At 38.5% G+C, this 26,203-nt stretch overlaps 1 protein-coding gene across 3 annotated transcripts in view; it reads left to right on the top strand.

Moving 5' to 3' along the window:
* LOC101743536 (protein fem-1 homolog CG6966) overlaps nt 1-26,203 on the top strand; it is a 117,155-nt gene that overhangs the window by 82,079 nt on the left and 8,873 nt on the right. For all 3 annotated transcript variants that reach the window (XM_021347641.3, XM_038018602.2, XM_021347638.3), the window contains 8 exons: nt 6,757-6,919; nt 11,884-12,084; nt 13,781-13,999; nt 15,559-15,751; nt 22,621-22,793; nt 23,517-23,735; nt 24,074-24,339; nt 25,297-25,518. In XM_021347641.3, the coding sequence (XP_021203316.2) occupies nt 6,757-6,919; nt 11,884-12,084; nt 13,781-13,999; nt 15,559-15,751; nt 22,621-22,793; nt 23,517-23,735; nt 24,074-24,339; nt 25,297-25,518 (1,656 nt within the window). The remainder of the gene's footprint in view (nt 1-6,756; nt 6,920-11,883; nt 12,085-13,780; nt 14,000-15,558; nt 15,752-22,620; nt 22,794-23,516; nt 23,736-24,073; nt 24,340-25,296; nt 25,519-26,203) is intronic.

Here is a 26,203-nt window from a genome sequence, read left to right as displayed (position 1 = left end):
GGAATTGCTTGAGATGATCCCTTCATCTCCTTTTTATCATCGCACCTCCCGCCATCGGAGCAGAGTTCATCCATACTACCTGGAACCACTGCGTTTATAGACAGTGCGTTTCCAGAGGTCTTTTTTGCCACGCACCATCAGGCTATGGAATAAGCTCCCCTCCAGGGTGTTTCCCGAGCGCTATGACATGTCCTTCTTCAAAAGAGGCTTGTGGAGAGTATTAAGCGGTAGGCAGCGGCTTGGCTCTGCCCCTGGCATTGCTGAAGTCCATGGGCGACGGTAACCACTCACCATCAAGTGGGCCGTATGCTCGTCTGCCTAAAAGGGCAATAAAAAAAATAAAAAAAAATTGGTGAAATGTTAAAAACTCTGTTTTCACTTTTATTTATTTCAGCGCTATACCTATGTATAGACTTTATAAATAATTATAAAGTTTCTACCATAATTTTAGAGGTGCCATTAAAAGTGCTCGTAAAAAAGTTGAATATTAATTACTCTGTAATGCGCATAACCCCATTTTTTTTTTTATTAAGTAATTGTAAATTTGCGCTGTCGAATAAAATTATCTATAAATCTGATACTCTACAAAATTAGTTGAAATAGTTCTTTCAAAGGTGTTCATTTAAAACGATGTCATAAAACTTGTTTATTAATAATCATTTCCGTTTAACCTGATTATATGTAGATAGATATTGTAATCCATTATTTTACATAACGATGATCTATACATACATATAAATCAAATTGGAGTGTCTGTTTGTAATATTGAAATAACCGCTTTTTACTACATGCATATGCTATACGGTACATACACCAAAATAACATTTTGTACAATTTTTGTCTGTCTGTCTGTCTGTCTGTTTGTTCCGGCTAATCTTTGGAACGGGTGCACCGATTTTGACGAGACTTTCACTGATAGGTATCTGATGATATAAGAAGTAACTTAGGCTACTTTTTTTAGACTAGCTTCACCCCGCGGCGTCACCCGCGGTACGACAATAACCGCGCGCGGGTAACATCGCGGGACTCAGCTGTCAATAATAAAATTAAATGTTTCCGAAGCGAAGCGAGGGCGGGTCGCTAGTTTTATAATAAAACTGAGTGTTCATTTTCGATTTCGTTAGTCACGATTGTGGCTTTATGTGACCTCTTCGATATTGGTCGTTTTTATACAATGCTATATCATTCTGTACGAACACTCTTCTTGAAGCATACGTTGTTTCACTTGCTTTTTATGTGACTTCTTGACCTGTTTAATCTTATTTTTAAGGAAGAAGAAGTGCCTTTGAATTTGGAAAATGTATGCTTGTATTTTTGAGTGCGCACTTTTATGGTAGATCAAACGGGGTCGATTTTAATGAAAATGAAACTTGGAGTTGTAATATGAGGTCTGAATATTTCCTAAACTTTATCTGGATCACAGAAGACACTACGTTTTATGTCTGGATAAACGTTAATATTGTTTGAATCGGTTTACGTGTGCGTGTCTCAATTCTTAATTAAATCTAGTCGTAATACGAAATCGATCCATAGGGCGGGGACATATTATTTCGAAACATGGTAATGTTGCATCTTTTATTTTTTGTTCATTGTTCAGTGGCGTATATATTTAGTGTGGTTTGCGTTGGGAGTGAATCAATTATCGGCTTGCTGTGGTACGCGAGAGGTACGTTCATTCACTGCATATTAGTTTATTCATTTGACAAATCACATGTCACTAATTAATTTGATGGAATATTTTTGAATTGAATTTTTCCGCGACGTTAATTACTTTATAAATCTTTGTCATTAAGTGTTTTTTTTTATAATCGATGAATTTCACTGAAGTGTGTTTATTTTGAGTTAAATTTCTCTTGTGTTTGTGATTTTTGAGTAAAACTGTGCTCGGAATAAACAATTGTAATGAGGAAGGGCGTAATGTGAGACTGTATGGCTACCCAATCTTCTGCCACAATGGAATTACATGTGCCTGAAGACAATGGTATTGAAGAGAATCCGTATCATTATTATCTACTTAGCACAACAACTCAGCCGAGCAAAAAATAAAAATAAAAAACTTTTCATAAATGAGGAAGCTATAAGCTTTTTGTCATACCAGACAGAGAAGAGCACAATATTTTTCGGTGATGGTGTCGAATTTTGATTTTTATTCGACGGTTAATTATTTCACTTTAATAATATAACGGAAAACTGCAGGTGCATATCACGCCATACATTAATTTTCCACTGACATAGATGGGTCAGCTATTTTTAATTATTATTTTTGAGTTTCATTAAAATAACGGCACATAAAAATAATCTTAATCGCTCGCAACTGCATAATGGCTTTACCGCACAAAAATATTGTGATACTAACAAACAAAATGTAGTAGGGATTGATGAAGCGGAAACTATAGCTGCTTAAGAAAGCCGTATCATTCACTTAATAGCAGAACAAAATAATACCATGTAAGGTTCTCTGCTCACAAGCAATAAGATCTACATTCGTATGTAACTTGAACGTAACTCTGGTGCTCGCAGATGCTCGAAATAGGCGAATTTTTTACAATACATTTATTTATATTTGTGATAGCACAGGATAAGTTCGATTACGTTTTCATTGTACATCCCTTCCAACTCTAAATGTGTTATTTTGTTTATTGTAAACACTCTGAAAGTATGTTTTGTCAACAATAAACAAGCGTAATGTAAAAACACGTTACATTTTGTAACCGCCTTCGGGCGGCACTGTTGCGAAATCAATCGACCGGTCGATTGCCAAATCGTTTACATCCAAACGTTTCACATATTCAATATTGTTCTAATACAGATTTTTTATTAAAACGGATTTTATTATGTTAATTAGCAGTAGAGGATTATATTTAAATGTATTTAAATGTGAGTTTTTTCCTAGTTTATTATATTGTTAGCTTTTTTTTATTGCGTATATGAGTGGATGAGCTCACAGCCCACCTGGTTTTAAGTGGTTACTGGAGCCCATAGACATCTGCAACGTAAATGCGCCATCCATATAAGATATAAGTTCTAAGGTCTCAAGTATAGTAGCTATATAGGAACTATATAGCCTTGCAGTTCCCATAGGCATATATGCTTTATTGTATTGATGATCTCAAAATGAATACCAATATTCGCTTTAAAACATAAGATTGACGTAACTAATATATTTTTCTTTTAACTCTCTGATACAATCACAGAGTATGCTTAAGATTAATAGAGATATCTCAAATATTGACTGCCATGGAAGCCACGGCTCCCCCAAATATTTACTATAGATGCATGCTCTTGCATTGGATGTTTGAATGATTTATTGATAATGTTTGAGAAGAGCTTTACATATTTTTATTTTATTGCTCAGATGGGTGGACGAGCTCACAGCCCACTTGGTGTTAAGTGGTTACTGAAGCCCATAGACATCTATAACGTAAATGCCGCCACCCACCTTGAGATACAAGGTCTAAAGTCTCAGTATAGTTACAACGGCTGCCCCACCCTTCAAACCGAAACGCATTACTGCTTCACGGCAGAAATAGGCAGGGTGTTGGTACCTACCCGCGCGGACTCACAAGAGGTCCTACCACCTGTAAAAGCTTTTAAATATGATACGTTAATATAAAAAAGAAACATCGGTAGTGGCAAAAAAGATATCCTTTTCTGTATGTCTTAACAACACTTACGCATAATTTCATGACGTTTGATCGGTTCAGTGGCTTAAACGTGAAAGCGTGACAAACGAACAAATTCACTTTCGCGTTTTATAATATTGATGAAGTATGGATTTAGTATTAGTGTGGTTTTTTTTTATTATTGCTCTTGTAGGCAAACGAGCATACGGCCCACCTGATGGTGAGTGGTTACCGTCGCCCATGGACTTTAGCAATGCCAGGGGCAGAGCCAAGCCGCTGCCTACCGCTAACCAAGCCGCTGCCTACCGCTCCAAGCCGCTGCCTACCGCTCCAAGCCGCTGCCTACCGCTATTTTGTGATACAGGCAAATTGCCGGCGGCTTTTGAAGCGATCAGATTAAATAAACTTGCTTATGAAGGAACAAAAATAAACGCATCGTAAAATATGTAAAGTTACGAATCGTTGTAATAATGATATACATTACCGCGTTACACTTAAAACCATATTTATTTTCACGGCACTTGATTTTGATGATTGCACTTTTTTTTTTATATTCTTACGAAATGCTTTCGTTGTTGCGTTCTCACATGAAAAACTCGCTCAATGGACATAACAACGTCAAATGCGAATCCTTTAGAATCGTGAGCTCATTACTTTTTATCCTACCTATGCTGATAGCCTTGAGAGGCTATTTCAGCTTCGCCCTAACGTTTGTAGGTGAGCTCGCGGGGCTCAACCGGAGAGTTGCTAACACTGACCCTAGCAAGAGCAGTGCTTCGCAGAATCTACCACCGGATCGGAAACGCGACCCACTGAGAAGATCCGGCGAGAAACTTAGTGGGCAGCTCATTACTGCTTCATGGTAGTAATAGGTAGAACGATACTACTTATACTGACGCGTTAAAATATATTCTGCAAGCAGTAATCACTGAAAATTGTTATTAATTTTGTTTACGCTTGTCCTGTTAGGGCCAATGTCGATCACTGACCTTTTGGGGCAAAGAAAACGAAATAAAAACATTTCAATATGAATTCAATGAGTTATTTTTATCCATCGATTTCGTTTCTTGTCCGGGGCCGTATCTTAATAGATCAGTATACATTGTTGTTACTTTTTAACCTCTTTAGAATTTTCGTTCATCATAGAATTTATTGGGAGTGTGAAACTAGAATAATAATTGTAATTCGATTGCGACCAAATCTTCTACTGTAAAAGACGAATGATTGCTTGATCACTATCAGAGCCGTCTCCTATAGTTAAATGTTTATAATCTATAGGTATATTAATACGTGAAGCAAAAACTTTGTATCCCTTTTTACGAAAATTGCGCGGACGGAGGAGTATGAAATTTTCCATACTTTTAGAGAATATAGAGAAGAAGTGCACAATGCTAATTTTTTTTTAAATAATGCATACAAGATACTATAAATGAATAAAGAAAACATTACACACACTACATACCATGTATTTGACGCACACACTATTTACATGCATAATATTTATTGTCAAACTTTTGTTCTTGACGTCTGTTGTCAAATTGAGATTAAACATTGTTTGTCTTTGTTAATATTTTTTATAGTGTAGGTAGTCTTGGCGAAATTTGTGATTATAGAAGTATAAAATACAATCATAATAGTGTACAAACTTACAATTCCAATTAATTATAGTCGAATTTCGATTACTGTGGGACCTCTAGTATGTATAAAAGCGTTATGAAAGCAACGCTGGACAACAGTGCAGTATTTAAATGAAATATGACTTAATTGCTGTTTAGATTTACGTAATATGTACATATGTGCTATATTTGCGTGGTAGGTATCAATGATAATTTGTTCTGTAGAGGCGGAAGAGATGGCGGTCCACCCGATGCTAAGTGGTCACCGGAGTCCATAGACACCACAAAGTGGATGCCGCCCTTCGCTCTGAGATATAAGGTAGAATTCTAATTGGCATTGCTGTCGGAACATTCCATCACTAGACCGGATAGTATATGATAATGCAACTCATACATGCGATCTTAGAATACGCGTTTCCCACAGACACGTGAGTTTCTCGCCGGATCTTCTCAGTGGGTCGCGTTTCCGATCCGGTGGTAGATTCTGCGAAGCACTGCTCTTGCTAGGGCCAGTGTTAGCACCACTACGGTTTGAGCCCCGTGAGCTCACCTAAATGTTAGGGTGAAACTGAAATAGCCTCTCAAGGCTATCTAGCATAGGTAGAAAAAAAAAGAATACGCCCTACCGCCGATAAAATAGGCGAGGGTATACGAAGATTTTTGTAAGCCAAAGTTAATAAAATGCTACTACTACAAATAAGGTAAAGGAACGTAGGAACAGCCATTGTTTTTATATGTACACATAAATGTCCAGACTGTTATCAGGGTTGGGATCTTTTAACCTTTCAACTTGTTTCATTGCATATTTTTGTTAAAAAAATCATATTACAATGAGGATTTAAAGTGTATTGATGAATATGCATGAAGGACAGGTGTGTACGTTTTGCGAACTGTTATAGCTTCCCGTTGCACTCCTTATTGCTAACTATGCACTCCGTTCCGCTACCTCAACACCCTTCATAACACACCTATATCGTCCTCCTTCATCTCCTCATTCAAGACGGTCGTCCTAAATCATATAAAGTATTTTTTTGAAGTGAAACTTCTTTAGAATCGTTGGGTGTGATTTCAAACTCGATGAAACGAAAAAATGAAACATGAAGTTAAAATATCATTTCACAGAGGGCGCTTCCTCATACTATAAAAGATGATTTACAATTATTTCTATTTAGTTTGTTATCAACAGATGTCGCACGTAAATTCAACAATTCCTGAATCGCGATGACGAGATGTTACACAGTTGCTAGACGTTCTTGTATTTCTTTTGTTAAATCATAATTGCCTGGCGTAGAGATACCGTGATCATGCAGGCGGTTCCCCCAGCGTGAGTGAGGCTGCTCCATTGAACTGCGGAGTGGTTGGTGGTTGACCCTTGCGATTATTCTTATTTTTTATAAGTTTCGCTTCAACCGTGTGTGATTTGCACAGACACACATTTTTTTAAAAAAGCTAAATATCCTGTGTCTCATAACAGAACGCATTTTCATTATTAATGGTCCTTTTGTTTTTGTTAACAGGCGTACCTGCACAGTTGGCGCTCTGCAGACGAGCTGAACATGTTTGTGGGTGCGAAGGTCGGAGGTGCAACGCCCCTCGTGATCGCCTGCAGGAACGGGCATTATGATGTCGCTGAATACCTCATAGAGAGATGCAAGGCTGATATAGAACAGCCCGGATCAGGTTTGTGTAACCGTTAATTTCCATATGCGACAGACGAAAGCGGAATTGTCGTAACTTGAAAACCCAACTTTACACTAGAGCCTTACATCTATACTAATACATAAATCTACAGTGGTTTTTACGGATGTTCCGTTATAACTACTGAACCATGCATCCGATTGACTTGAAACTTGATATCCATGTAGATATTTATATGAGATTTGGACTCCCTACACCAGTTGCGGGGGCGTTAATGATGAGAATTGATTTTGATTGATGAATTGATTTGAGGGGGTGAGAAATAATAATGTTAATTGTAAATGGCCAGCGAAGCGGACGGATACAGCTAGTATAATATAATATGGTACAAAGTGATTTAGCCCAAAATGTTAGTTACGACATTACTGCTTTCTCCCATCGATGTATCGTGGTACACGAACTAGCACATCACCTTTAGAAGTGACGTATCTCAAATTGTTTTAGTAGAGAGGAACGCATAAATAGTAAATTGTAATGTCTCTCTAACTATTCGCTGGGAGCCTAAGGGGTTATTTCAGCTATACGCGAACGAGTAGGTGAGCTCATAGACTCAATCTGAGAGAATTTGCTAACACTAGCCCGAATAGTGCTTCGCAGAATTTACCGCCGGATCGGAATCGTGACCCACTGAGAAGATCCCGCGAGAAACTCAGTGGGTTTTGTCTATGGGTTAGTTCGGATGTATGGGTGAGATAGAACTTTAGAACCAGAGCTTTAAGAGCCTAAAATCACCCACAGTTAATCCGCAGGATGCGATAAGACGTTTCAGGCGACTGTGCCTTTGTGTTACCCCGTCGCCTGAGTTGGATATGTAAATTGTATCTGTATCTTATTTCTTAAACACTTCAATATAGCCATTAGAATCTTAGTTCAATATTATCATCATCATCATTCTCCTGCCCTTCTCCCAGGTGACTGGGAATGTTTACTCCTTCCATACTCCTCTATCATATACCATTTCTTCGCTCACTCCCCTCTTACACATATCGTCTTTCACGCAATCCATCCATTACTTCTTAGGTCTACCTCTTCCTCTATATTCTTCCACATTCATAGTTAACACTCTCTTACCAACCTAATTTTTTTTAAGTTTTATTTAGTTCAATATTATATGCAAGGAAAATGTGAATGCTTAGGCGGATGAGAGATTAAAAGTGATAATTTATCTTGTCTGCGATTTTCCAAGGATTGCTATCATTAACTTTTCAATGAACACGGAAGCTGAAGCCATTTCACACTGAACGTAATTCGTAATTCCCAAGATTCTCGTGTAATTTTCTTATATTTTTCTTACGAGGTCAATTTTTTCTTTACCATTATTTAAAGAAATCTTGATTGAGTGTGGTCGCACAGATAGATGTAATTAATGTTGTCGTGGCCTAAAGGATAAGCCGCCGGTGTATTCGTATCAAGCGGTGCTGATATGCCGGTGTTCAAATCCCGCCGGCAGGTACCAATTTCTCTAATGAAATACATACTTAATGCATGTTCACGAATGACTTCCACGATGAAATAACATCGTGTAATAAATATCGAACCCGCAAAAAATTTTATTATAGTTTTTGTAATTATCGTAATTTAAATTGAAATTAATTAAATTAATTTAATTTCAATTTATTTACTTAAAATTTAATTAAATTAATTGGTATACAATTGCGAGCTAAACCTCAAGTTTGAAGGTGGGTGGTGGCCTCATTCGTTTGCTGCGGCATCAGCAACAACATGAAATTTTATATTAAAACACTAGCGGCCCGCACCAGCTTCGCTCGGGTCTTTAATAAAAAAATCCAAATTAGCAATCATAAATCACATCAACCCATCTGTTTGCGTCAGCTTACTAAAAAAAGAAAATTATAAAGATAGTTTTGAATAATCTTGTGTTACATTATTGGTTTTTTAGCAAAGATCCCTATTTTTAACAAAAGAATATAGCCTATGTCACTCGGGGATAGTGTAGCTTCCAAACAGTGAAAGAATTTTTCAAATCGATTCAGTAGTTTCGGAGCCTATTCAATACAAACAAACAAACAAATCTTTCCTCTTTATAATATTAGTATAGATAAAAGTCACAGACGATTCAGAACGCTAACTAAGATAATTGACTATAATTATAATAAATAATTAATTTACCTAAGATAATTTTAGATGAACTGAAGTCCTTGGAAAATTTAAATCTAGATAAAATTAAACATTAAAGAGAGCGTTTTAAAGTATTGAATGATATACATCTAACAAAATGAAGAGACTGAGGTAGACAGACGGTAGTGACGCGATTTGTAGCAGCAATGTGTCGTTAGTAACTGTTTTCTTTGTACTGGAAAACGGTTTGTTGTCATTTTAAAAAGGAATGAACATTTTATTAATTTGTTCCATCTTTCGTTAGCTTAGAGTTAATTTCGCCGCTCTTTCTTTGGATTTAGGGCTCTTTTGGGGACCGGTAATAGAGCCAAAATGATTTCTACATTAAGACTTAAATTCATTTAAGCTAATAGTACATATCGACGCTTGAAAGGCAAACGTGACTAAGCGACAATAACTGCTTTGTACATAAATGATATGCAATAACCATATTCGATGCGCAAAAAAAATATATGTCTAGGTCTATTAAAATCATTTCAATCCTACAGCTACTAGCTAGATTCCACTACAGTTAGATTCGTTAAAATAAATTTTGTTTTCAGGTATTTCAACTTTAAATTAGTCTTCTGTAAAGTTCACGCATTGTCGTTTAGTCACGTTTGCCTTTCAAGCGTCGATATAATATTTTCATCACTCTTTGTGAGTCACAGACTGATTATACGACAGTCGTCCGTGACCACAAAAAGTATAGTATTCGGAACGTCCGAAATAATATGATAACAATAAAAACTAGATTGACTGATATACTGACTCGTTAGTGCAGTAGTTAGCAGCTCTGACTGTTGCGCCAAGGGTTGTGGGTTCGATTCCGACATCGGGAAAACGTATGATGAACAGGTTTGTTTGCTCTTTCTCTGAATGATCATTATTTATATGTGTTTATATATTTAAACATACGTAAGTATGAAGAAGACATGGATGGAGTGTGTGAATGACAATATGAGGCAGAGAGGAGTGAGTGCTGTGATTACGGCTGATAGAAGAGAATAGAATAGAAAAATTCGCTGTGCCGACCCCACCTAGTGGGATAAGGTGATAACAAAGAAGAAAAGAAAGAAGTATGCTTATCAGTTCCGAATTGAGGCCGGATGACCGACCGTGCGTGTTTTGTTTCCACTTATTATTATAAGTTGAAAAAAAAAACCGCGAACTCAAAAACTGTAAAATTAGTATTGATTATAAAATTTAATTGAATTAAATATAAGATCAATTGCTTATTTACAAATACATTACGTTGGTTATCATCCGTTTAATCTGCGTCGATGTATTGGCGCGTGGCCATTTGTTATCAATGATTCGATGCACGTGGATTGTTTTCGATACAACGTCTCCCGTCTCATAAAGAAATGACCGATTTTTGTGTGATTTAAGAATGTCTTGTTATTTATTATAATATGATGTATAGATATGGGATGATAAATAAATAAATAAATAAATATTTACTAACAATCACACCACGTAAACTAGTCCCGTGATAAGTTCGTAAAGAACTTGTGTTACAGGTACCAGATAACGGAAATAAATGTAAGATTTTTATTATACACATACATATGTTTAATATACATCCATAACCCTGGAAAAGACATTTATATTTATCATACAAATATCTTCCCTTGGTGGGATTCGAACCCGCGACCCCCTTGTGTAGTGACCATGTCACTTACCTCTACACCAGACGGCCGTTGAATGATGAACACGTACTGTAATCTTTCTTAAATTATTCAAATGAAATTGAGACTTGGAGGTCATAATATAATAATGGGAGTGATGAAACGCTATTTGGTTTAAGCGACATTTCGCTCAATACGCGACATTTATCTTTGAAATTAAAGTTTCCGTTTTATATCTTAGCGGTATCAACAATTCGATCCTTTTTAATTGAACTTCAATTAAGTTTACCCCATTAAAATAGCTGAAGAAGTTTTTTTTGTTATTATATTTTTTCTAAATTTTAAACTTTATATGGCTCTCCTGTAAAGTTGAAACAATGTCAATTAAACAAAATAACCTTTCAGCTCTCGATATAGTGTGCACACCATTAACAGTACATGTATACGCCATTAAAACTATTTGCTTTTTAACCGACTTCAAAAAAGGAGGAGGTTCTGAAGTCGACTGTATGTTTTTTTTATTATGTTTGTTACCTCATAAATTTTGACTGGGTAAATCGATTTTGATGATTCTTTTTTTTATTAGCAAGCTGACCCCATTCTCGTGTGATCCCATTTCAATTTAGTGCAGTTCTGATAATGGTATCCATATAAGTCTTAAGTTTGCATTAAATACGTGCGCGACAAATAGGTGAATAACTCAATATCACGCCAACCGGTTTCGATAATTATTGTTTTTAGTGTATATTAATTTGTTTTGGAACATCATTTTTTTTGGAACGAAGTTCCTTATGGGATGATGCGGAGGGGTTCCTTAACCGGGAAAAAACTTCCGTAACGTAAGATTTTTATTAGTAATGTACACAGTGTACGACTTAACTTTGTAATAACGTACAAAAAAAACATATTTTTTTATCATTCATTGACCACGATCTCAGAGCGTTCGTTTGCGTAATACACTAACTCTTTGCAAACAACCGTGAATGAAGTGTACCACAATAAGTTCGCACGTTACCGAATAACCGTGGTTGTTGCGAAACCTCTTTTATTTTCTTTATACCTCGAATATAACTTAAAATTAATATATTTATAATAAGGAACTTCGTTCCTATCCGGTGTCCCACACGACACCACACGTCTTTTTTTCTATTTGAATGTCTATTTACGATTATTTGATTTGTTTAACGTTAATTACAGTGACGTTCGACGGTGAAACAATCGAGGGTGCTCCTCCGCTGTGGTGCGCGGCCGCGGCCGGTCACCTGCCTCTGGTGAAACTCTTGGTTCGTGCCGGAGCCAATGTGAACTCAACAACGCGGACGCACAGCACCCCGCTCCGGGCGGCCTGCTTCGATGGACACTACGATATCGTGAAGTTTCTCGTCGAAAATGGGGCTGGTAGGTTTTTATTTTATTTTTTTATATTTATTGCATGTGTGGACGAGCCGTGAGCTTGATTGTACTCTTAAGTATTTTTTCTCAATTTATTGAAATTAATTGAGTCCTGCGTTGCTTAAGGTTTAACTAATGACATACAGAGTTTATTTTTATTTTTATTGCTTAGATGGGTGGACGAGCTATATTTATAACATAAATGCCGTCACCCACCTTGAGATATGAGTTCTAAGGTCTCACTATAGTTACAACGGCTTCCCCGCCCTTCAAACCGAAACGTGTTTCTGCTTCACGGCAGAAATAGGCAGGGTGGTGGTACCTACCCGTGCGGACTCACAAGAGGTCCTACCAACAGTAACGGCAAAGTTTTCTCAAATCATTCTAGAATACATTTAGTGTATATCTCGATATTTAACACGTTGTACGCTTAACGACTCGTTGGTGGGCCTAGCGTACTTATACCATTCGGGCCAAGCCAAAATCAGGAAATCTATTATATAATTTTTATTAACTTTAATTTTTATTTACTTTTATTAACTTTAATTACTTAACTTTAATTTTAAGATTTTCTTTACAAAAATTATAAACTGCGATAATTTGCACGGAACATAAAAATTAGCGTCTTTTACTGTCTAGTTTAGATATTTTAGATAGAGGTTGACGGGTGGCCCCAATGTTTCAGTAAGATAAGGCTCACTGTTGAGCACCGTGGCCTGAATGAAAATACTCGTTTTTGTCATATGGCGTTTAACGTGTTAAATTTGGAAAATAATATGTTCTTGATGGATATGCTCACCTTCTAATCGTAGTAGTAGGTTTTGAACAAATACGATAGGACTGTGGACCGTTCCCAATATCGCAGCGAGATAACACACACATGTGTACTCATGTGCGTGTTCACAACAAAAGCTCTTAAATAAAATCAATAAAATATCGGTTCACTCATTTTTGCATAATCCGCGAACGGTCAAATGTATGAATTGAAAAAACGAATTAAACATGCTTCGGGGTCAAAAATATCGAAAGTACATACACACTTTTTGTAAGCTATGTATAATAAATACATTTTATTTATTTTGTATGTAATTTTTTTTGTCGTTAATGTAAAGTTTTCAGTATTTTAAAAAAGTCGTTAATATTTATTTTATCACCGTTTGATATATGAGTATTACGTCATTTCGGATCCTCCCGATCCACTAACGGTGCTTTTAGGTACCTCAAGCACCGGTCACCGTTTTCGTCGAACCCGTCTGTTGCGACGAAGGGCTTGGCGAGTAAATTGAATCAAAAGACACAGCCCACTGAGTTTCTCGCCAGATCTTCGCAGTGGGTCGCGTTTCCGATCCGGTGGTAGATTCTGCGAAGCACGGCTCTTGTTAGGGTTCGTGTTAGCTACGTCGTCAGGTTTGAGCCCCGTGAGCTCACTTACTAGTTCGTTTAATCTAGAATAACCTCTCGAGGTTACAAGGTTAATAGAATAGGTAGGGAAAAAAATACGAGTATTACTGCGGCGAAGCAGTAATGCGTTTCCGTTTTGGAGAGTTGACATACCGTCGTTCTCCGAATCTGAGAGTCAGAACTCATTCCTTATGGTGGTAGGAGGCTACTTAACATCACAGTCTTAAAAAATAAATTCCGACTCCGTCTCAATTATTCCATTGAACATTCTAGAGCTACCTCATAACGCTTTTCTTTTCAGACATTGAAATAGCGAACCGTCACGGTCACACTTGCCTCATGATCGCCTGCTACAAGGGTCACATCAGAATCGCCAAGTACCTGTTGTCGCTCAGCGCTGATGTCAACAGAAAGAGCGTTAAGGGCAACACCGCCCTGCACGATTGCGCCGAAAGTGGCTCTCTTCATATACTCAAGATGCTGCTGGGACACGGCGCGACGATGGACGTCGATTCATACGGTAAGAGATAGCTCGAAGCTAATTTTATTAACACTGAATCGATATGTCGACACTAGAAAGGCAAACGTGACTAAGCGACAATAACTGCTTTGTACGTAAATGATAGGCAATAACCATATTCGATGCGCAAAAATAATAATTTCTAGATCTATTAAAATCATTTCAATCCTACAGCTAGATTCGTTAAAATATAATTTTTTTCAGGCATTTCAACTTTAAATTAGTCTACTGTAAAGTTCACGCATTGTCGCTAAGTCACGTTTGCCTTTCAAGCGTCGATATATAAAAATGAACTGCTGTTCGTTAGTCTAGCTAAAGCTCAAGAAGGGCCGGACCGATTTGACTAATTTTGGTCTTGAATTATTCGTGGTAGTCAAGAGAAGGTTTGAAAGATAGATAAATATGAAAATGCTCGGAATTAAATAAAAATAACAGTTTTGTTTTCGCTTTGATGTTGGACGGATTCCATTTGTTTGTTTTAAGTTTATTTTATACAAAAGTTTAGGTATTTTATTTATCGATTGAGGCACTACTAAGGCTGCCGGGTCAGCTAGTAGTTAATAAAAGTTTTTCCAGACCAGAATCCATGTAAAGAAAAACCTTTAAAACTTTTTATTTAAAAAAAAAAGGTTTTCTAAGACGGAATCACTCACGTGTCATCTGTCATTCAATGGAAATAGAGTTCAGTTTTGTATAGTATAATAATACTGTTTTTTTATTTATTTATTTTAAAACGATTAACTGCTTTAAATGTTGTGTTCTTATTATATCACAGAAAACGCAATTAAGTCTTTTATAGCTTATTCTTTCTGAAGTATTCCATATCATTATATCCATTTAAAGTATTTTTGGGGTAGTTGTAAAACTAACGCAAAGTTACTACCGTCGTTTTCCGTGAAATAAAATTATTGTGAAATCTAAATTAAATCGAACCATGTTAATACTAGAATTACGTTCGATCATGAAATCCGAATTGTCGAGATTATATTATTTCATCAAATGATTCTTGTTGCAAACGGCTCTCAACTTTTTTATACAGCGACTTATTAATATATGTACTTTAAGAGATTCACGACGACTATCTTATATACATATTTTTTATAGTTGACGTGAAATAATTTAATTTAATTGTACATCATTAATATGTACGTAGTTGTACAATTAACGCAGTTAAAGATAAAAAAAATGTATTATAGAGATGCAAAAAATATCGTACTTGTGAAACGTAGGGTGACAAATTTTAATGCTGCTTAATGCTTTTTTTTTATTGCTTAGATGGGTGGACGAGCTCACAGCCCACCTGGTGTTAAGTGGTTACTGGAGCCCATAGACATCTACTACGTAAATGCGCCACCCACCTTGAGATATAATTTCTAAGGTCTCAAGTATAGTTACGACGGCTGCCCCACCCTTCAAACCGAAACGCATTACTGCTTCACGGCAGCAATAGGCAGGGTGGTGGTACCCACCCGCGCGGACTCACAAGAGGTCCTACCACCAGTAAAGTATCATACCCTCTAAAGTATCGATGGAATAATGGTTATGAATAAACCTTTCAGGTATGACTCCGCTGCTGGCAGCATCAGTGACTGGCCACACGCACATTGTTGAGCATTTAATTAACGTGGAATACGGTCTGGTGACGAGGCAACAACGCATCGACGCACTGGAACTGTTAGGCGCGACTTATGTCGACAAGAGGAGGGATATGGTCGGCGCTTTGACGCTCTGGAAACGGGCCATGGACGATAGGTGAGTTTTAGTTGAAGGCTAGCTAGTTTAACGGTGGTTCGACCAAATTAAAATTGCAGTGGGAAGTCTCCTAAATGAGTGCAGTAGAATCAGGGAGAGATGGTGGGATATCTTGAGGCGTATCAATTCTGCCCCTTCCGACACTACATGATGATCACGACCACTATGTCAAGAGTGACACGATTGAGAAGAAGGAGAAGGCTTAGCTAAGGCGGCTTTTCAGGTTTTAAATGCGCTCGAGTATCGCGGGTATCTGTTGTTAATCACAAGAAGTTTGGCAGATATAATAGCGACACAAAAACTGATGATGTTTTCGGGTAGGTACGCCCACTCTTTACGCTGTCAGCGCGGTCGCTAGAAGTGCCACAGAAAACTAAGGATTTACAATTTGGGATTAAGGGGCCATCCATAAAGTACGTCACACGTTAATGGGGAGGGGGGGTATCACCGAAGTGTGACATCGTGTGACAAGGGGCATGGGGGGGTCAATACTTTTGTGACGTCACATGTTAAAATTTAAAATACTAAAACGCAAAGTTTGTATGTGAATTAAAAATTTTAAAAATTTACAAACTTGATCTATATATATATTTATTAATAATTTAGCATTCTCGCTATGCGATAATCTCTCATGCAACGTCATTTAACTTCTAGAGCGGCGTTGTAATGCAAGTGAGACACTCAAATTAGGATGTTCCTGACGTTCAAATTCAGAACGAAAATGAAGTGCCTGATTTACCAGTAATAGCTGATATAAAAGAGTGGATCCAAAGTCCATGGACACTCGATAATTAAGTTTTTTATCTTTAATTAATATAATTAATCGTTTATTATTTTCTAACTAGTCGTTTGTTTTTTCGGTTTTATGAAATGTTGGACTTTATGTTGATTTTATTAGATTATTATTTAATAAAAATAAGTAAAAAATGAAAATAGCTGTTTTCTCTCGATTATTTTTAAATACATACATAAATTTAAAAAATGTGTGACGTCACATCAGGAGGGGGGGGTTATAAAAATGTGACAACCTGTGACAAGGAGGGGGGGAGGGGTTCAAAAGTCCTAAAATTCGTGTGACGTACTTTATGGATGGCCCCTAAGGGGATTTTCCAGCTACGTCTGGACGAGTAGGTGAGCTCACGGGCTCAACTTCAGAGAATTAACTAAAGTTAGCTAGCATTAGCAGGAACAGTGCTTCCCAGATTCTAAAGTCGGATCGGAATTGCGAATAATCGAGAAGATTCGGCGAGAAACTCGGTAGGCTGTGTCTGTGGGTCAGTTCGCACGTCGAACTTTTCGATCGACGAGCGAAGTGACCAGTGCTTGAGGAGCCTAAAAGCACCGAGAGTGGATCCAGGAGATCCGACAAGGCATGCTTCGGACGACGGTGGCTTTGAGTGGCCATGTTCCTTGAGTCGGACATGAGGAGAACATTTAATTAAGGTTCTTGACTAAAATACGATGATTTTTAGTGATTAGGTCCGTACGGTAGGCAGCGGCTTGGCTCTGCCCCTGGCGTTGCTAAAGTCTATGGGCGACGGTAACCATTCACCATCAGGTGGGCCGTAAGCTCGTCTGCCAGCAAGGGCAATAAAAAATATAAAAAAAACGTACCGAAGTGGATTGATATGTGTTGTGTATTACAAATGAAAGTCGGAATTCCAAAGCAGACTGATTTATTTTTGCAACTACCTGCCCTTTTATAATGTGACTTAATATCTATACATAACATTGTCCTCCTCTTAAATTAATGGAATACAAATTCCCGAATGCTGAATAAATGAGAGAACATGGTTGAAACAACGCGTTACATGATATTGCTTACACATGACAGTAAAAACAGGCAATTTCAAAAGTGAGTGTTCACAGGAAACAAATATCGTATGATTATAACTAACATAAAAATACATATACACAAATGATGTTTATACCGCTATTTCCTAACCAAATAATATGCGAACAATAACCCTATAAACTCTAAACACAATTTTCATGCTGTTCTTATTCTCGACATTTAGATTACTAGTATACCTGTCATAAATACAAGTATATAATCTTATACACACATATGTAAATATATTTAGTAATTTTGGTCCTTAATTCTCTGAATACACGTTAAAGCAGCTTTACGGCGCTGACGCGATGGTTGCAAAACATTCGGCGACGGCGAGTGACTAGGAGTCACAGGTTGTGGACTTTCCGGTCCCGTGTCATAGCTGGAGTTGAGCTCCTTTTCTCCGGTCATACACGGACTTTCCCGAACTTCACCCACACTATCATTTACTGATTTTGTCTCGAAATCAGTGTTTAATTTGGACAAAGAATAACGTGATTTTCGACTATTATTACTTATTAAAATCTGGTCGATGTGACGTTTGTGTACCCGCCCGTCATCTGCTGTTACCCTGTATGTCACCGGACCTGAGCGGTTTTTTATTGTTCCTGGGGTCCATTTCTTTTTTCCCTGTGTGAAATCTTGCAATAGGACCGAGTCTCCTTCTGCAGCCTCCCTATATCCGGCTGTGCCTGCATTATAGCTTTCGCTTGCCAGCTGTGCTTCTCGTACTATGGAGCTAGTATTGGGACGCAACAGATCCAGTCTTCCACGCAGGCGACGTCCGAACAAAGCAACTGCTGGTTCGCGCCCTGTAGTGCTATGCTCAGAATTTCTGTACATAAAGAGAAATTTTGTCAAGGCGGTATTGTCGTCTTCCTTTTCAATTAAAGCCTTTTTCAACACTCTTTTTATGGTTTTTACGGCGTTTTCCGCTGCACCGTTGCTAGATGGATGATACGGAGCCACCGGTAAATGTTTTATACCGTTTTTACTTAAATATGATCTAAATTCGACCGACGAGAAAGGTGGTCCGTTATCAGTAACTACCTTTTTTGCTAAGCCAAATCGAGCAAACAATCGTCTCAGACATGCGATTACTGCCGTGGCTGATGTACAGCTCAATTTTTCCACCTCGATCCATTTTGAATGAGCGTCCACTATAATTAAGTAATATTTGTTATTAAACGGTCCCAAGAAATCAAGATTAAGGCGCGCCCACGGCTCTTCCGGCCATGGCCACGAGTGCAGCGGCACCGATGGTGGTGCAGCGCGCTGAGATCGACAGGCCTGGCACTGAGCACATACACGTTCAATGTCCGCATCGACTGTCTCCCACCATACGTAGTTCCGGCTTAACTGTTTCATCTTAACAATACCCGGATGTCCCTCATGTAACTCCTGTAACACAGTCTCTCGCAATGAAGTTGGAATTATTATTCTGTAACCCCATACAAGACAACCGTGATCAATATGTATGGATTCTCTTCTGTTAAAATAGGGTTTTTCTGCTTGTTCTTTACTGACAGAGGGCCAGCCAAACATGACGTAACCGTAAATTTTGTTTAGTAAAGGATCCTTCGTAACTTCCTTTTTAATTTCTTTAAAACTGAGTGGAAAGCTTTCTTGAACGAAGTTTAGGTAATTATACTCCTTAATATTATTCTTAAAATTAGTATCCAGTGGAAGTCGTGATAGCGCGTCAGCCTGGCAATTATCTGTAGAATTAATAAATTTGACCTCAAAATCATACGCAGCTAGCTTTACAGCAAATCGTTGCAGACGACTCGCGGCGGTTAGAGGTATACCTTTATTCTTTCCAAGAATATAACTCAAAGCCTTATGATCACTTCGTAAAACAAAACGTCTCCCGTACAAATACTGATGGTGTTTAGTAACCCCAAACATTATAGCCAAAGCTTCTTTGTCCAGCTGAGAATAGTTAAGTTCGGCTGGCGCGAGAGTCCGTGAGGCACAGCTGACGAGCCGCTCAGTGCCGTCGATGTGCTTCTGAGTGAGGACGGCGCCCAGTCCGTACTGGCTGCTGTCAACGGACAGCACTAATGGCGAATTTGGGTTATAATGTGCCAGTACAGGAGAGCTGCTTAACACTTTTTTAATTCGTATAAATGCTTGATGACATTTATCTGTCCAACACCATTCTACATTTTTTTTTAACAAATTATACAAAGGTTTCAAAATATCACTCATATTAACAACGAAGTTCGAATAAAAATTAACAAGACCCATAAAACTTCTCAATTGAGTTAAATTCGTAGGTGCGGGGGCGGCCACTATGGCATCAACTTTCTTTTTGTCAGTGTGTAAGCCCTGTTTGTCTATTTTATAGCCTAAATACGTAACAGAACTTTGAAAGAATTTACATTTGTCATAATTAATTCTTAATCCGTTTTCTTTGAGTCTCCTCAACACTGCTCGTAGATTTGATAAATGTTCAAACCTGTTTTTTCCGGTTACACATATATCGTCCGCAAAAATAACGGTTGACGGCAGACCACTTAGAATCTCTTCCATAATCTTCTGAAAGTTTTCCGGAATGCATTTAATTCCAAACGGAACGCGCTTATAGACAAAAGTACCAATGTGTGTCGTGATCGCTGTCATCGGCTGGGATTCTTCGTCTAAGAGGCATTGCTGGAATGCATTAGATAAATCCAATTTTGTGTAATATTCACCACCACCTAAAGTGGCAAACAAATCTTTAATGTGCGGCAAAGGATAATGATAATCCTTCAGACGTGGGTTTATTGTGATTTTATAGTCGCCGCAAATACGAATATCGCCATTTGCCTTAACGACTGGTACAATAGGCGTGCCGTAATCAGACCTATCTACTTTGTAAATAACTCCCTCACTTTGTAAGCGATCAAGTTCTCGCTCAACGCGCTCGCGCAACGCCAGTGGCAGCGCCCGCGCCTTTACAAATATTGGCGTCTTTTCTTTTAGATGTAATTTTATGCGTGATTTACATGTTCCTAAACCTCCAGCAAACACTTCTGGAAATTCGTTTCGTAAAGCCTCCACCGTCGAGGTCGTCTCAGAAATCGAATGACATTTTAGAAAACTTAATTTTAATATTTTAATCCAAATTCGGCCTAGCAGTGGCGGGCCGCCGTTTTTAATTACATATAGTTTTAATTTGGCGGACTCACGACCACAAGATACGTCTACCATTATATAACCGATAGTCTCAATTACATCGCCTGTATATGAACTAAAATTCAAGATTTCGCTTTGTATAGGAATACACATAAAATGCTTTTCATAAAAAGCTTTAGATATGGCCGAAATTTTACAACCCGTATCAATCTCAAATTTACATGGAACATTTTGAACAAAAATTTTCACGTAATATGGTCCTTCACCCTCGCTACTGATCAGGTCCTTTAAGTTATAAAAACTATTATCACTAGAATCACAGTCACTATGGTTTAAATAGTACTGACCTCGGTTTTTTCCAATCTTTTGGTTACCTTTACGGTTCCGACACATTGATTTTAGGTGTCCCTTCTCGCCACATGAGTCACAGGTGTAGTGCTTGTACCGACACCGACCCTCCCCGCATGGCCCAGCTTGCCGCAGCGTCTGCAGGCGCAGCGAGCCTCCGCGCGCGCTCCGCCGACCCGATGCATGCCTTCGCTCTCGGACGCAGCCTGTGAGCTGCCCCCAGTGCCCCCAGCCGCCATCGCATGTCGATCCGCTGCTTCCAGTGCTGATGCCAACTCAACAGCGCGCTTGTAATCTATATCTTTTTCAGCAAACAGCCTTGATCGCATCTCCTCACTATATAATCCTGATACGAATTGATCGCGTAGATTAATTTCTAATGTGATGCCGAAATTGCAAGTTTTAGCCAAATGTTTCAAACTTTGTAGGTAGGAACGAATGCTTTCGTTATTTTGCTGCTTTCTTTGCCTGAAGATATGACGTTCTGCTATTTCCGATCTTTCAGGTTCTAGATGATCTTTGACTAATTTTACGAGTATGTCGAAATCCTTTTCTTCTGGTAAGTCCGGAGCACACAAGTCACACATTAAGTCATAGCACTCAGACCCAACTAAGGTCACGAGCGTTGCAACGTGAAGTCTCTGTTCAATGTCGTTGAGTTCCATGAATTGTTTTACACGACGAATGTATGTGTCCCAATTTTGAGATCCCATATCAAAACTTTCAACTTTCCCAATCGGCATTATTACAATTTAAGAGAAAACACGCGTCGAAAATGTTTTTAAATGATTATCCTCGTCGCCAGTTGTTGTGTATTACAAATGAAAGTCGGAATTCCAAAGCAGACTGATTTATTTTTGCAACTACCTGCCCTTTTATAATGTGACTTAATATCTATACATAACAATATGATTTGCGCTTAAAGCTTTGAAAACACGCTACGTGCTATAGTCGAACATGTAACGTTTGAATTCATTTAGTGACGATAATATAGAGGTCGCTAGTGACGCATTATGTAATATTCGTGATATGCGAAGGCCGCACAGCCACTCCACAAAGGAGCCGTGGGTGATAAATGAGTTTGAGAGGTGTGCTATTGAAATGAGTCCGTTGTATGCGAGATAAATTGAGAAAATAATATATTACGTCATTACTATAACGTCAAAAGAAGGAACATCGGTATAGTTATTCTATATTAAATAACAAAGGTTATTGACATGACAATTGACAATGCATTGAATATAATGTCAATTAATGTCCTTCAATTCCGATAATAATTTATGATCCTCTGATACTAGCACTCATGTTTTAATAGATTATATCGCATCGAAATGCTATTTTCGTGGGGTGAAGTTTTGTTTTCGTTGGTAGATAGATAATAATCGTAATTAAACTTCGTGCGGTGCGTCTGTGTGTGTGTTTTAATTTAACAAATAAAACACACGCAGACACTTTTTATTTTTTAAAACGATATGTCACCGGAAAATATTATATGTTGTTTATTTAATTGTCGCAAAATATTGTATGATCTTTGGGTGCGTTACGTTCATAGCATATTATTCTTTAGATTTCCAGCGGACGGTGTCGATTCCGAACCGATCCCAAAGCCGAAGGACGTGCCGCGTATAGAGGCGTACGACTTTGCGGTCGAGCCGAGCAACGCTCAGCAGCTCGAAGAATTGCTGGCGGACCCGGACGCGATGAGGATGCAGGCTCTCGTCATCAGAGAACGAATTCTCGGTGAGTTTTGATGGTCTAAGGTCGCCCTCTTGTTAGTATACTGTTGTTGAGTACTCAATGGTGGGCAGCGTATTTGCTGTGTCCCTGGCATCACTGACGTCCACGAGCAATATACGTAAAATCATTTAATATATAGCATAATACATTACAGCATAATCAGCATAATACAATAAAATATTTTTTTCTTACACTATTTTTAATTCAAAGTTATTAAAAAAAATATTCTATTTTTTAGTTGGATTTTCTATAAAAGTGTATTTTTTTAGCTTTTCTAAACTATTATTATTTATCATTTTTTTTCTTTAATACTGAATTGTCATCGGTGCTTAATAAGTATACCAAATTTTGAGTTAATCCGACGTTTTGAAGGGGTGTCAAAATCATGTTCAAATATTCCGTTACATACTAACTAATACGTCTGAAGCTAATAAAAGCGTATTAATTTTACTGGTGGTAGGACCTCTTGTGAGTCCGCGCGGGTGGGTACCACCATCCTGCCTATTTTTGCCGTGAAGCAGTAATGCGTTTCGGTTTGAAGGGTGGGGCAGCCGTTGTAACTATACTTGAGATCTTAGAACTTATATCTCAAGGTGGGTGGCGCATTTACGTTGTAGACGTCTATGGGCTCCAGTAACCACTTAACACCAGGTGGGCTTTGAGCTCGTCTACCCATTTAAGCAATAAAAAAAAGAAACGAAGCGATCATAAAGTTTTGGCGTTCAGGGCCCGCGCATCCGGACACGTCGTACTACGTGCGGTACCGCGGCGCGGTGTACGCGGACGCGGGCCGCTTCGCGCGCTGCCGCCAGCTGTGGCACCACGCGCTCGACATGCAGCGGGCCGTGCTGCCGCCGCTGTCGCCGCTCACGCAGTCCAGCCTCTACAGCTTCGCGGAGCTCTTCTCCTACATGCTGGCTGAACGAGCCCGGCCTCCGCTCAGAGGTACTGTAAATCTGTACATCATTACGACTGGCTATCACATTTTATTTTTTAATCTGTATAGACGGTAGTTAGATAGGGTCTGTTTGTAATATTGAAATAACCGCTTTTTACTACATCCATATGAATATATATACGGTAAATACACCAAAATAGCATTTCTTACAATTTTTGTCTGTCTGTTTGTCTGTTTGTTCCGGTTAATCTCTGGAACGGCTGGACCGATTTTGACGAGGATAACATCGCGTTACTCAGCTATCAATTATAAAATTTAATGTTTCCGAAGCGAAGCGAGGGCGGGTCGCTAGTTCTCCATAAGATCAGATCTGTATTCTCTTCAGGTCGCATCATCCCTCCGGTAACATTCGAGGACATAGACCCGGTCTTCAGGAAGGCGCTGTCCGAAATAAACAGGGGAATGGAATTGTTGGACTCGAAACTCAGCATCGATAGGGAACAGACGCTGACCACTCTTCAAAGGGTGCTGGTTATATGTTTGCACTTGGCCGCTCTGATGGCGAGACTGCTGGAAGAACCAGAATGCACCGAAGATGTGTCTAGGAAGATACACAAAGCTGTTTATTCACTCGTTAAATTGGACATTAAGGTAGTAATTTTGTATTTAACTTAAATTATAAATTGGTATTCGTTCTATAGAAATATGTTTTAACGCTAACTTTGAAGAGATTTTTTTCTCATATCATAATATCTTGGGAAAATAAAGAGCGTATTAAAAACTCTTTTAGATGTCATGTATTCGTTGTGTAGTCTATTATTAATTACGCTTTAGTAATGTCGTTGCTATTAACTGTTCAAATCTAACGCTAATTTGTCACAAGAAAACGAGATGGGCTATAATTGTGACGAAAGAAAATCAGTACGTCTGTTGACACTCATCACCACATCCCTAAATCAGTTTCAAAGCTATTTTCAGTATTGCAATAAGTACTAGTTATGATTGTTTATTTGTTACTTTTAAATCAGTTTACAAATCAATAGAATGGCCTCAATTAAAATATTTATTAGCACACGATTAGATTTTATGGTAGAACCATGTTATATTTGAATAATCAGTGTAAGACCTAAATGAATTTCGTTGGAATATCAGACACATTTATTTATTTATGAATTATATATGAACGTAAAGCAAAAAATTTGTACCCTTTTTTACGAAAATTGCGCGAAAGGAGGAGTACGAAACTTTCCACACTTAAAGAGAATATAGAGAAGGAGTGCAGAATGTTAATATTTTTTTAAATTATGCATAAAATATTCATTGCACGCCCTACCATGTATTTGACACAGTCACGCACGTATACTATTTGTTTATTGTCAAACTTTTCTTATTACATGAAGTCTGTGGTCAAATTAAAAATACATTAAATGTTTGTCTTTATTAATGCTTGTCTATAGTGTAGTTAGTCTTGGCGAAATCTCCGATTAAAGAAGTCTTTGACAATAGAATCATAACAGTGTACAAACTTATAATTTCAATTAATTATAGTCGAATTTCGATTACTGCGGTACCACTAGTTATTATTATAATAAAATGATTCGTGTTCAGGTCCGTCAGGGCAGGTCGGCGCTGCACGTGGCGTGCTCGGCGGAGTCGTGTCGCGGCGGGGCGGCGCGCGGCGGGGCGGGCGGCGCGGGGGCTGCGGGCGGCGCGGCGGCGGGGGAGAGCGCGGCGTGCTGCGGCGCGTTGGTCGCGCTCATGCTGCGACTCGGCGCCGCGCCGGACGCCAGGGACGCTGACGGGAACACGCCTCTGCATCTCGTCTGCAAGGTACGTGCGTCACGACCCTTCTCTATTACCTACCTACCTACGTACTGTTTTGAAGTAGTCGTGGCCTAAATGATAAGACGTTCGGTGCGTTCGTATGTAGCGATGCACCGGTGTTCGAATCCCGCAGGCGGGTACCAATAAAATTTTTCTAATGAAATACGTAGTTAAACGTTCTCAATTGACTTCCACGGTGAAGGAATAACATCGTGTAATAAAAATCAAATCACAAAATTATAATTTGTAATATAGGACCTCTTGTGAGTCCGCACGGGTAGGTACCACCTGACTATTTCTGCCGTGATACAATAATGCGTTTCGGTCTGAAGGACGGGGTAGCCGTTGTAATTATACTGAGACCTTAGAACTTATATCTCAGGGTGGGTGGCGCATTTACGTTGTAGTTGTCTATGGGCCTCAGTAACCAGTTAACACTAGGTGGGTTAGGTGAGGTCGTCCACCCATCTAAGCAATAAAAAAATCCATATACGTCCAATGTTTGTCGGTAATGGAAGTCGATCTCCACCAAAGACACGGTTCATACTTCAATTTCATAGTAATAACAATATCGAACCGGAAACCATGACCGCTTGCGGAAATTATTCGTAATGTAAAAAAAGGTTTAGCGAAAGTCCTGTTGTCAGATTAAGTGATGTATTTGCAGTAAATGTTATGTGTTAAATGAATA

The sequence above is a fragment of the Bombyx mori genome, chromosome 21 (genome assembly GCF_030269925.1).
Source record: "Bombyx mori chromosome 21, ASM3026992v2".
NCBI classification, from domain to species: Eukaryota; Metazoa; Arthropoda; class Insecta; order Lepidoptera; family Bombycidae; genus Bombyx; species Bombyx mori.
The sequence above is the reverse complement of the archived record's forward strand: the minus strand, read 5'-3'. Positions and strand labels throughout refer to the sequence as shown.